The sequence below is a fragment of the Corvus kubaryi genome, unplaced genomic scaffold (assembly GCF_017639235.1).
Source record: "Corvus kubaryi isolate FWS band 111438036 unplaced genomic scaffold, C.kubaryi_AGA036_p1.0 split1-131, whole genome shotgun sequence".
Lineage (NCBI taxonomy): Eukaryota > Metazoa > Chordata > Aves > Passeriformes > Corvidae > Corvus > Corvus kubaryi.
In genome coordinates this window covers 3,962,086-3,975,627 of record NW_024582073.1, presented here as the reverse complement: position 1 = coordinate 3,975,627, position 13,542 = coordinate 3,962,086, and the positions used below count along the sequence as shown (strand labels likewise).

General features: G+C 39.8%; 2 protein-coding genes across 3 annotated transcripts in view; one reads left to right on the top strand and one right to left on the bottom strand.

Annotated features, from left to right (window-relative positions):
• The window catches only part of PPAT (phosphoribosyl pyrophosphate amidotransferase), a 47,365-nt gene that overhangs the window by 8,942 nt on the left and 24,881 nt on the right, over window positions 1-13,542 (bottom strand). Inside the window, exons 2-5 of the mRNA XM_042053809.1 lie at window positions 3,955-4,021; window positions 1,372-1,578; window positions 683-795; window positions 418-563 (exon numbers count right to left, since the gene is read on the bottom strand). Coding sequence (XP_041909743.1) covers window positions 418-563; window positions 683-795; window positions 1,372-1,578; window positions 3,955-4,021 — 533 coding nt within the window. The remainder of the gene's footprint in view (window positions 1-417; window positions 564-682; window positions 796-1,371; window positions 1,579-3,954; window positions 4,022-13,542) is intronic.
• The window catches only part of LOC121676830 (trihelix transcription factor GTL1-like), a 29,855-nt gene continuing 23,436 nt past the window's right edge, over window positions 7,124-13,542 (top strand). The window contains exons 1-2 of one of the 2 annotated variants that reach the window (XM_042053806.1): window positions 7,126-7,564; window positions 12,104-12,190. In XM_042053806.1, coding sequence (XP_041909740.1) covers window positions 7,177-7,564; window positions 12,104-12,190 — 475 coding nt within the window. In that variant the 5' untranslated portion in view covers window positions 7,126-7,176. Of the gene's footprint in view, window positions 7,565-12,103; window positions 12,191-13,542 lie in introns of both variants that reach the window. The other variant, XM_042053807.1, reaches the window with a different exon arrangement.

The following is a 13,542-nucleotide window of genomic DNA, read 5'->3' as shown; positions in this document are numbered from 1 at the left end:
AGGAAGAAACCAGACTTGTTTCTAGACATTGTCCTGAGCAACTGCCTTTAGGTGGCCCTTCTTGAGCAGGGGATTTGGACCAATCACCTTCAGAGGTCCCTTCCAACCTCAACCCTTCTGTGATTCTGTTCATCCCTGCTTTCCTGTTTAAGCAATGAGAATTATTTAAATTGTATTACAGTTGGGCTGCCTAATTGTGGCTATCATTAGGCCACTAAGATTCCCTTTATTTGGGACTGGAATTTTGCAGACTCCCTATAGATTATTTTTCCTTCCCAACTCTTTGTTTTATGTTTTGATTTTTCAAAACTGATTTTTGCAACACATTCCTACTTACACCTCAGTATGTATAGCTTTAATTACTTATATCAGTGATTTCATGCACAAACTATGCATACATATATATATATAGTTTACCTTTTCCATTCATGTCCCCTACTGGAATAAGGCGACCAATGCAGAGCGGGCGATTCCCATATGGATCACGTACTGCATAGATTATGTCTTTATGCATAATTAGCAATGAATATGAAGTTGGAGTTTCCTTCATTAAGTTTTTTATTCTGGAACGAGACATAGGTGAACATAACTGTGTGTCACATGAACAGCTGTGTGCATTTGCAGCTGCATATCCTGCTGGGATTACATGGCTGCTGTTGATTGTGAAGCCCATGCTCCTCACCTTGCCACCCAGTCAGCCGTATCATCGTTTTCCAGTGGAGGTGTGAAAGCCAGCAGCTGGGTGATCAGTTCACTGTCAGAACTGGTCGACAGTCCCACACCATGCCTCATAAGCTTTTAAGACACAAACCAAAAGTGTTACCAGCATTAAAAAAACAATCTCACATCTCACTGCTCAGATTTGAATCTAACAACACCTTGGTGCAATGAAAACATTTAAATGTTTTAAAACTTATCAGTGCTTCAGGTGATCACAGCATAATAATGCCAAGTTTCTTCCAACAAACCAACTATGTAAAATGAGGTAGTATAATCTTCTACACTAGTACTACATTTTTCCTTTTTCATCTCATTCTTTTGCTCTGCATGCAACCAAAATTAATGCCACCAATATTCAGGGCATAAATTAATGTTTGGGCCATTTAATTATCTTTGTGCATGCTCTGAGAAGAGAGGTAAAATAAACGAGAGAAAAATATGAAATTGCCTATAACAGATCCAGAAAGAGATATCAAGGCAGAATCCCCTTCACAGGATTTTTCTCCCCCCAAAACTGATCTATTTTGATTAGGGTGCTCTTTCATTACCCCAACAGTTTGGTATTAAGGAAAAGTCACAGCAACCGTATTGCTCATTTCTGCCTCGCACTCAGAAAGAAACAATGCCTGAGCCCCCCAAGGAGGTACTAACCTTCCGCCTGAGTTGTGCAGCATTTGTTAGCTCCCCATTGTGTGCCACAGCAATCTTTCCATGAAGAGTCTCTACAACAAAAGGCTGGCAGTTCTGCAGCTCAGAAATTCCTGAGGTGGAGTACCTTGTGTGCCCAATACCAAGATTTGAAGGGTACAGCTTCTTCAGGCTGTCTGCATTGAAGACGTGATTTATAAGACCCATTCCCTTTGGGAGAAAAAGAAAAAAGGGTTCTGTTTGGTTTTACTTTCCTGGTAACTTTCTAAGTTCTTCTTCTGCTTAGTGTTGATATAGTATTAATGGAACTTTAAGAGAAAGGCAAGTAACCTGAAAGACATGGGAAAGAAAAAAGCTGAGTAGGTGTCACAGTGGTATATCAGATCCCAGTAGTCCTGTTTTTAAATAAAGCAATATATATTTTTGTGCTGAGGATTTTCATGGAACAATCTACTCCCTGGCTAAAAATATATCTTCTGAAAAGCACTAACAAAGTGTTGTGTTGTTTAAAAATACGTAAAAAAAGGCTGCCAGAAGACAGGCAAAGAAGAAAAACAGTTGCAAGAAGGAAGTTCTAGGTAGAGAATACCTTTTACAAGTTAGTGGTAGGTATATTGGATTCACTTTTAAAGTGGATCCATGATAATGTTTATTAGATTCCACTGTCATTCTTGCCAGTGTCTGAAGTAAAGATTTTTTTCAAGAGGCTTGTTTACTTAAACTTTTCATATAGCCAAGTTATCTTCTACTTAAAGCAGAAATGCATCAAAACGTTTTAGTCAGCCATCAGGACAGGAGCTTCTTTTGGCAACAAGCACTATGCAGAGACAATTTAGCAGCAACAATAGTCCAAAAAAACTGCTCAGAGAGTAGAAATTAAGACCAGGTTGTCCTATGAACTCCTGGTTCTGCCACTGCCTGTGGAAAATAGTTACATCCTTCTATGCCTGGTCTGCCTATCACACGTGGTAACTGTGGTATACATGATGGGTAATGCTCCTCTAGGACTTTCAAAGATATACAGGACAGGTCTCAACGGCTCATAACCTGTGCTGCAGATAGAACAACAAGAGAGTGAGATGGGACAGGAAGGACAACAAAAAGGTACAGTAGCATCATAACTGCTGACATTTTTATGGACTAGGTTACAACTCAGAGTCCTAAATATGCTTTCACCAGTGTAACAGACCCAAATGTTGTTATATTAGCACCACTTCTGGGATCAATCAGGTCAGATAAATTTACTTCACAAGCTCTTTTTTACACTGTGGTTATTACAATTTTTCAAAGTGCTGTAGTTGAGAAACATACTTCAAGGATAAAAGAAACCATCACATGCTCTCCAACTCTTAAAATATCCAAATTGATGAGGTAGTCAATTAAATTCTTAGCATCACAGCTAAGTATTGTAGCTCAGTAACATAGAGATACTGCAAATTATTATATCACCTACTGGAAGTTCATTCTGAGAAGCAGTTCTTACTATGGGATTTATAGAGCAGCCCACTTTAAAGGAAGCTGGAATTCCTGTAAACATTAAGGAAAGCTGAAACCCAAGCAGGTGCAGGAATGAAGAACAGATAACACGGTGCTAAAGTTGAGAGAAGGTGCATTTAAAAGCATATGTATGTGTATGTGTGTGTGTGAATTGGGCTGTAACAGGTAAGAGGGGGAAAGTGCCTGAAGAGGCAACAAATGATGCTTGAGGGATAACAGTTTGCATGAGGTATTGAGCAGTCATGCACAGATACACATGCTGCTGCAGCAGAGCACTTCTTACTCTTGGACTGATTTGAACAGCTTAATTAATCTTCCTCTGAGACCCCTGAATGGGAAGACAAACTGCTTTCTGACTGTGGTCAGAGAACATACATAGAGAATTGCCCCATGGTTTTTTTGCTGGTGTATTTTTTATTTCCAATCCTCTCCTTTTTCAGGATGGAATAGGCTGGTGATTTTTTTTTTTCCTGATCACTATTCAAATTGAACAGAAATATCCTCAAAGCAGGCAAGTATTCTCTTGGCATAATACTTTCAAGGCTGTGGTCATTATGTGTCTTGTAACATCCCCTGTGATTCTATCACCTTGAGAAAGTCTGTTTGACCTTCTCAGGCCTCCATTCAGTCTTAGATTCTGTTTATTGCTACCTATGGGTAAAGTAGTTGCCACTTCCTTGAGTCTCACTAACGTAAGATTTAGTCATCCATTTCCTTGTGCATAGTCTGTAACCATATTTCTTTTCTCTTGAGATCGATTTGCATCAATGCTCTTCCAAATCTGCAGAGTTAACACCCGAGGTGCAGGGTGACTTTGGTAAGAAGTTTTTTGTGGCATCATTAGCATGCTCTGGGTAACTTCTGTGTGTCTGTCTGTCACTGTATGCACAGATACACCTAGCACTACGATGCTGGCATGTTTGTTTTAAGCACACACCCAAGACAGGTAACAAAATGAGATACTCTCACTGACAAAATCAAAAGAGCCCATCAAAACATGTTACTTTTTCTCTAATTACATGGTTTCTTAGCAGAAACAAACTTACATACATCTCACTTAAGAATACAAAACATTCATTTGCATTTTACCTTGTGCACTTTGAATGCCTGGGATGACTCGCCATCACTCGTCACAATTCCAGCGCTCTCCTGGCCCCTACGGACAAAATAAAATCAACATAAAGCACTGAAATGAATATGAAACACTTTTACATACAATGGATAGGTGTTTTCTAAATGAATTTTAATGTAGGCTTATTTGATTTATTTTACAGACTTAAAATTGCTATGTTAATTTCAGGTTTCTTGCCTGTGTTATGCTTTATTTCAAAACAGTCACAATAAGGTTTGTGCCTAAGTCCACTGAACTCAGTGGGAATCTTTCCACTAATAAGCACTGGCTCAGGCTCTTACTGGAATCCAATTTCAGTATGGGCATAACATAAAAACAGATGCTTAATTGGAAAAGCCATTTTTAGAGGCATAATGGTCTAGGCGATAGTAGTAGGCTCTATAGTGCTATTCTAGTTCTGCTTTGGATTGGGAGATGTTAATAAAACTGATGGTTTTGCTTAGGGGAATGCATCGTCTTTTCCACTGATTACCTACACAGAAGCTTTTGCATTTTTACACTTAGGCAGACAAGCTAGCTTTTACACCTCTAAAAGCTACACAGACTCTCTGATAAAAGCATCTGAGTGCATAAACCTAATGTTGGGCATCTCAGCTTCTGAACTCAGGCGAAGCAAGTACGATGTACAAGTGTCACTGCAAATGGAAATACTTCTCTTACAGCAGATCAACCTCAGGCTAGCAGTTGTGCTTTGTTGAGCACAAGAGCTGATTCAGCTGAAATACAGGAGTTTTCCCTGTCCTGCTGCCTGTCCTCCCCAGCCCTTCTCCTCGCTGGGTCCCCTGGGTGTACCCCAGATCCCCTGATGCTGCTCTGCCCAAGGCAGGCAGAACACTGTGCACCTGCCCATGGTTTGCAATTCAGTCCTTATCCACTGAAAAGGTTTGCTTTGCAGACTGGATTTTTTTTTTTTGTGGGTAACAGTGCAGGCTGCTCCATCTCCCTTTAAAATGCTCTCTGAAATAAGGCAGTGTTGCCTAAAACAAAACTGCTGCTATGTGCCTGCTGTGCCTGTAATACTCATCAGGACTTTGGTGGACTAGTGAGCTCCTGTCCACTCTCATATATAGTAATGTCTGAATAGGAAAGATGCTTTTCTAGAAAGACTTGCAACTAATGTCCTATTTGTGCATTGGACTGGTTTAACTCAATTGAAGTCACTGGAATTAATTAGTATAAGCAACAATAAAATTGGGCACAAAAATCTACAGAATGGATGCTAATCTACAATTTACCATGCTCATTACCAATTTTCTCTTGTTCCTAAAATCCCTTTATTTGTTACTAGTCCCAGCTGGATGTAAAGCAAAAATTTTAAAGAACACTTGCTTACAGAAAGCAAAACAAACCGAACTTCCCACATATCTGAACAAATTTAGCCTGTTAGTGACACAGTTCTTCAAAGAAAATAATCAGAGATGAGGACATTCTTAAAGCCATTTACTTTAACTTGGGAAGATGTTCCATCTATAAAGATGAAGACGGGTAGTAAAACTTAAAGGTTGATACACTGCATTCAGCAACTTGTAATTGCAATGTTAATATTACAGGCAATTTCCATTTTAATACTGTCATGGTCCCTTTAAATATTAACTAAATCAGTAGGAAGAGGGAAGCAGACACCCCAAGGAAGGCCCTGGTCAAGGCATTGGGTTACATCTTTCACTTAGCACTGACAAAAGACATGGGAGCTCAGTGTCATTACCGTAATGCTTACACCACTTTACCAGCTGAGCCAGACTTTAAGTATGCCAGCTTTTTATTAAAATATCGCTAATATATAAAACGTATCTATACGGCCCGCAGTTCAAAGGCAAACAGTGCACAGAGATGTGAAGATGTAGGGCAGGACGATCCTAAATGCGCTCCTTGTGGAGAAGGTCCCGCAGCCGTGCCCCCTCCAGAGCAGGGGCTGCCTGGCAGCCTCCTGACAGAGGCCAGGCCACAAGGGGTGAGGGGGGGTGTGTGTGTCATGTTGCTTTGTTTTGCTGGGTGTGACAAACAGCTACTACAGCTTTGGCTTTCGCAAGTAGTGAAATGTAAGAAATATTATATATCATAATATGTTGGGAAATATTATGTGCAACTATGTTAAGAATAACTTTGCTATGCAGATATTAACTAGTTAACATTGTAACTGGGGTCAAAGTTACAAGATGCTTATATAGCTTGAGTTGTAAGATACCAATATAACCTGAATCATAACTTTCTATACCTATATAATCTGAATCATAACTTTCTATACAATGTAATAGCTAGTATATGGTTAACTAATGGCTTAACGCTTAAATAAACAGAAACTCGCCAGGTGACTAATCTCAAAAATAGACAAGTATAGCTATATATGCAGCAGGATGTACTAATGAGACGTTGGCAGAAGTGAAGCCAATTAGCCACAAAGTAAAGAATTTAAACTGGTTGGACCAGAAAGACCTAGGAACACCATAACTGCGCATGCTCTGAAGACAAAGTTGAAAAGTTCAGGATGTGAGGAAGACCTGAGTCGTCACCAAAGAAGACCCCTAAAGACCCTCATGATCATAATATGCATGCGCTAAACAGGCGGATCAGGGGAGAAACTACGTTAATCCCTTCTTAAAAAAAAAAGCAAATTACTTCTCAGAAAAATTATGCATATGCATTGTGGTTTATTAATATGCATAATGTTAACGCATATAAACGGGAAATTTGTGTAAGTGTGTGTGCCTCTGGCTATGAGCCACGCACCCAGCGCTGTGATTTTGCTTTAAGTGACCTTTGTCCCCTATTGTCCCTTATTAAATTTATAAAACCCCAAAAAAGAGGAGTGAGCTTCGTTTCTCACATGGGGTTTGGGTTTTTTTAAAAGGAACAAAACAGACTCTTTTTGCCTCTCTTCTCACACCCTGGTGCCCGCACTGACTCCCCAGAAAGAGCAGAGCAGCCCGGCCCGGCTCGGCCCGGCCCAGCCCGGCCTGGCCCAGGTCTCCCCTCCCCGCTGGCGGAGCCGCTTCCCTCGCTGTGCTCCAGTGCCGAGCCTGCTTGTTTGGCAGTATCTCAAGTTACTCCCCTCAGGCAGCTTGAGCCAGTAAAACTAGATCCTTTCATCTCGGCGCAGCTTACTGACAACCAGCCGTCTGGTTTCCTAGGAAACAAAATCTTGGCTAGAAATAGTGAATCATTTCCAGGTCACTTTCAACATGGAGAGTGGAGCAGGGAAGCATTGGACTGAGGAGGAGGTTAAAGCCTTGTTAAGCGTCTGGTCAGAAAAAAATATCAGAAAACAACTGCACGGCACCCTGAGGAATAAAGGAATATTTATCTACATTGCTAAAAGGTTGCAGGAGTTGGGAGTGTGCAGGGACTGGAAACAGTGCCGTGCAAAGTACAAAAACCTGAAGTACGAGTACAGAACGGTTAAATATGCCCACAACTCTGGGGATGTCACTAAAAGCATGAAGTTTTTCCATGACCTGGATGCCATATTGCGATATGAGCCTGTCACACAATTAGCAGCAGAAGAAAACGGCAGGTGTTCTGCGACTGAGACGCAGCTGAACACAAGCCCCACAACAGACAGCATGCAAGGTAAAAAAAATGTTTTTGCTTCTATTTTTCTCTCTTTGCTTAAAACCCAAAGGGAACAAACCCGAAGCCCGACTTGGCTGCCGCTGGAGCGGAGGCTGCTCAGCTCCGGCAGCGCTGTTAGAAGTGACTGGATGCACGCCTCGCGCAGGGAATAAAATGTTAGCACCCACCAGTGTCGAAGTCTGTAAATACAGCGTAATTCCAGCAAAATTATGCTAACTGCCTGTATAGCAGCCTCGGTGAGTACTTGCTAGTGTCCAGGCTCCTGCACTGGGTGAAAATGCTAAATTAAAATAAGCTGCTTTCTTTCCCTTTGCCATTCATTTGCAGTACTTTGGAAGCAGGTTTTGTAGAGCTCCGATTCAGATGTAAACGTACAGAAAAAGAAAAGAAAATGTTGGAATTGTCAGGGTGTTGTAAAAATCGTTATTTGTGATACAAGTGAAATTTAGGATTTTTATTCTTATTTTGCATATATATATACACCAACTTGATAATTAGGTGTGATGACTTAAGGTAAATTATTTTATAAGCAGTTTTACTTAAATAATCAAGAAACATACTTAATAACCTCTCTTTAAAAACTCTAATTCAGCAGTGAAAGTAAAAATTATTGTATTTATCAGACTATTTTGTGGCAGACCAAATGAATACAGCTGCCTTTATTCTGAAGTGGGTTTTACTAAATTATTTGCATCTCTTGTTTTATTCAACCTTCTCTACATATGCATTTAAGCTCTGCTTAGCATTTCATTAGGGTCAATCTTCTGTTTGACATCACTCAAATCTCCTTGTCACATTCTAAATGTCACTGAAGCGTAAGCCCCAATGATAGTTATAAGTACCAAAATAAGATGACTAAAAAGAGAAATTAAAAGCTTAACTTGTTCCTATGGTATGTAGCAATTTACATTAATTAAGACTGTGAAGCTTTTTTAAGAAAACAAAAAACTCAACATTATCGTTAGGGGATATTGTCAAAGGTATAGAAAGGAGCTGGACATCGAGCTTGTCCTTGTGCACGTCTCCCTCTACAATGATGTTTTACAGGTCTGAGGAAAAGAAATTGCCATTTTTCATTGTCATTGTTTACCTTAACAAAAAGCTTGACCTTTATTTGTCATCACTAACAGAAAGCCTCTAATCTGTCAAAGTCACTTCAAATTAAAATGGCCATTTTATAATGTTGTAATGTGCTCTCTGCACTGTGAATTGCAATCCATTTTTAATTTTAAACTTGCAGAACTGAGGCGAATACAGGCTGATAGACTTTGAGGACTACATGAAATTAAGATAGTGTCCTACATCTGGGGATCTGCCATTAGATTATTCTCTGTGTTTTGATGTAGTTTGCACCTGGTAATCCTAATTCTCATCTGCTTTAGACCTCTAGCAAATTTAAATCAGCAAAAGTTAATTTCAGTTGTGAATCCCAAACTATAGTATCTATAAAAATAATTACCCCTGGGTGAAACATGCCTTGTTTTGAAGCACTAGGACAATCTGGTTTTAAATGTGGTATAATTAAATATATCTCTTTTAATTGCACAAGCATTTCTGTTACTCCCTCCAAAAAAATAAAAGCAAACAAGTTTTATGGATAAACAAAAACTAAATGCAGCTAACTGTAATAATGCAACACTAATGCAAAAATTGAAATGCAAAGATTTTCACAACAACCACAACTGAGCCGCAATGAAAGCACACTAAGATAGAAATGTGTCCTGCAGCTATGCAGAATGCATGCATACATCCATAACAAGGGGCTCAGGGAACAGCTGTGAGATCATCAACTTTCTCTTTTAAGAGTGCAAGTCAAGCAACTAACACTGTACTAGAGGCCCAGTCCTATTCCACCTGCAGTCAGAGTATGCTGCCTGCCCAGCCCAGTACTTTGATGAGCACTTGTAAGGCAAAACTGGCATCAGTGGCTCTGCAGCTGATGCTCTCTTCTGTGGGGACAGAGCTGCTGGTGGCACTCCCACTGAGGGAAAGGTGATTCCTTGCACAGGCAAAGGCAGCCCCCTACCCCTGCTCCAGCAGCGACTGCAGGCCCCCTCCTGGGCTTCTCCCTTTCAGCCACAGAGTGTTACAGGAGAGGAGAGAAGAATGGTCCCTCGCCTCTTTTAAAAGAGGCAGAGATGTCTCATTTTGAGGGGGCTGGAGGAATCAAGGATGTCTAGGCTTGTGGCTTGGGTAGCAAGAACAAACTAAAACCTGTGACAAATAATATGTGTCCACCATGAACATTTTACTTTATTTGAAGAAATTGGTAGCTATACTAGTTTGTCTTCTTAAAAAGCATGACATGGGACAGGGCATGTTCCCAAATAATTCACCGTATATTTACCATTCTGCTTAGCCTCAATGTCAATATTCATACACATCCTTAATGTAAAGATACAAAGCATGTCTTTACATTATCTCAGCTACTGGGAGATTGCTGTGGAGGGGGAGCAAGAGGAAGGGAGGAAAAGAGACTACTTTTTTTTATAGGACTGAATGGTATTTCAGTAGTGTTTCCCTGAGGATTTTTCATACCTGCTAGAACCAGTTTTCTTTTGAAAGTGTATTTGAAGAAGTTATTACTGAAAATCTCAATCAAATCTGAGAGGGGTGTCTCAGGACAAACCAGGTAGCAACACCTACCAGTTCCCAGCTTGTTCATGAAAAGATAACACTTTATGCATAAGCACACGCAGAAATGTAAGCAGAGATGCTCATGCTGTCCTCTCAAAACATGTTTAAGAGGCAGAGTTGTAGTTTAAATAATCATCAAAAAAAGATACAAGTCAACATGTTCACTTCTCTTCAAGTACAGTTTGTGTATTATCCCACTAATCAACAACCAAGAAAATCTATGTAAAGCGATGGTGTGCTGTGGAAAATGGTATCTTTCATTAGAGCTCAAATGAATGACCTTCCCATTTTGTTAACCAGTTTGGATTGTTTCAAGTTAAAAAAGTATTAATAAATTAAATACATTATTTACAAAATATTTGCTTAGTAATTCAAGTTATTTACACTTTTTATATTTCTTTGTTTAAATATTAAGGCATTGGTCACCTTGCTTGACCTTCACTTTACCTCAGCAAATGCAGAAAGATTATAGCTGAGCAGAAATGCATCAGCAATGACTGGCAGAAAACTCAGCTACTAAAATGCAGAAAGATCCTTCAGAAATGCTGACTTAGAAGTGCCACTTACATATGGTTTTCCATGTCGGGACTTTCAACATGTCATTGACAAATGTTTTTATATCGTTTTTTCTGCTCTTCAAATGCTTTTTAAAAAATTTTTCCCCATCAAAGATAGTAATACCTTTTGTGGTAACCATTCTTACTAAAAATAAAAAATGTTTCTCTTTTAATATAACAATGTAATTAATCTTGCTCATACTAGTGCTGATGGCACACTCAGAAGCCTTCCAGCAGAGAATTTATTCCCCTCTCCCTGGTTTGCTTTGCTGCTCTTAGCAGCTAAAACGCCAGTCCTGTCACTGGAGGCAGGAGCAGCAGCTCCTGCCAGGGAAGCCAGGTGGATAGCTGGGAGCAGTCAGAGATCAGGCCACTGCATCTATGAGTCATCGTGAGCCTTGCTGAAAGTCTGGAGGATTTAGGGTAATGTGTTCAAACGCAGTTTTCAGTTTCACCGACATCAGGGATAGCAGGTTGCATCCTAACTGTGCCTCATTACTGCTCCCGTGATGAACCACCGCGGAGCTGGGAGCTTTTATCTGTGTGCCCTGCCTGCCTGGAGCTCACAGAAGCTCAGCTCCCCGTACAGGCAATCAACATTTCAGGCCTCCTGTCAACATGGTATGTTGAATACAGCACACTACCATAGGACAACTTACAAGTCTGTCCTCTGTGAAAATCAATCTGGTTCTGAACCTGACTTACATATGCTGCTTTCTAAACTTACATAGCAATTGCTGTAATGTTCCTTTTTAAACAAATGTAGAAAAGCTATGCTGGAAAAAGCTAGACTTAATCCTGTCAGCTACAAATACATCTGTTGTCAAGTCACAGTGAATATTTTGGTTCCCTCCATTAATGAATTTGGTTCCATACCATTAATGAATTCCGTTGATTTCCAGAGCTCTCTGCAGAACATTCTTGTTTTCTTCATATTCTTCTAGGAATTTATTTTTGTTACATCAATAGATTTGTGATTTTATGAATCTCTGTGCAAAGTCTGCCTTTACTTGTATGTCTCTACATTATCTACTTTCAAACTATACTTGCAATGTGTAATACTGAGTCAGAAGAGCAAACAAGTCACTAGAATCAAGTCAGTTTCAACCAGAATTCTAAAAAGCATTTCAAACAGAGTTCATATGCAAGACATAAAATATATAACTCATGTCCCCCTTATGGGGACAGGCTAAATTAATTTAAAATTTAATTTCACTACAAATTAAGTGTTGAAATTACCAAGTTAAATATCTTCTCATGGTGTATGGACACTTTAATTTAAACTAATTTAAGCTTATTTAGTCCATACCTATTTTTCATCTAAAAACTCTTTCCTTCCCAGGTGAAGTATCAGTTTCTTTAGAAGATGATGAGGAGGCTCCAGGAGATCCACTACTTTTTATATCTCATGCCAGACCAGTTCAACTAGGTATAGTATGATGGTACAGAGAGATCAAAAACTAAAAAGCAGCATGGGTGTCAGAGCTTCCTGACAGCTTGAGTACACCGTCATTCTGTTTCTGATCAGCGTAGCTTTAATACAGCCGCACTCTTGCACCGTCTCCTTCCCAGCATTAGCACTCAGCGGTGTCGTGCCTCATTGGACACTGACCACTTCATATGATGTAACACCTGCATGACCACCGTTCACATGCAAAACACATCCCATGCTATAGCTTAATCATGTTAACTGCATTAACCATGGTAATTTTGTTAAATGCTAGTGGAAAGTACGCCAAATGCTAGCGTGGATACCCATGTCAGCTTGTGGCTTTTCCCTAGCTCATTTTCTTAAATCATGGATGCTTAAAGCAGTGAGTGAATGGCCTGAGCCAGGAGAGAGATGCAGAGCAATCCAGACTTGCAGTGGTCTCCAGCACAACTTCTAAGTCACCTCTCCAAGCAAGGAGTGGTCAGCAATGCTTTAGTCCAACCAACCATAGAACAACTCATTTGGAAAAGGTCCTACTCTAGTAGTTTTGCTCAGGAAAGTTAAAAAAGCAAAGGCATACATCTGGCAAGCCAGAAAGAGGAAGAGGATCGTAGGTGTGAGCCCCTTCAAGGGACTGCTAAAGGAAATGGAGAAACCTGAACGCATTTTAGGGCATATTTAAGCAACTGATGTGCTGATTCCTTGCCTGGATGAACAGCAGCCCTGTCCTGAATTTCCTACATGCTCTTTCTATTTTTTATATTCTCTCTATGCCTTAGTATACGTTCCAGTCCAGTTAAAAGAACTTTCATTACAGAATCTGCAAAGTGCCATATTCAGGAAGAAAACAAGGCACAGGCTAAGCCTATGGATTTATGTTACACATTACATCCCTCTTGCCTGGCATAGAGAGAAATTAAGGAAGAGACCAGAATGTCACATGGAATTTATGCACATATAAAATACTTTATGCACATAAACAAAACATGCAGAAAATATCTGAATCAAATTTAACAGGAATATGTCTCTATTTCTCAGTGCTCAACATATTGCCAAGCAGAAAAGTCTTCAATTGTGAGGAAGCTTTCCACAAAGTCAGCAAAATAACTTCAATTGCACGGGCTTTCAATTATGTATTAGTACTAAAATGCCCTCCCCTAGTACCTCTTCTAGTCTGTAAGTTTCAAGCACTATTTCAGAAACCACTGAAAGAAAAATGTGGGGCACTTTGTATCTATAATGCCTAATATTTTGGTTTTATTTCAGCAGATTTCTCCGGTTTGAGGAAGCTTAGAAAAAAATTAAATACAGCATAAATGCGTATTTCAGATTAAAAAGTAATTTATATC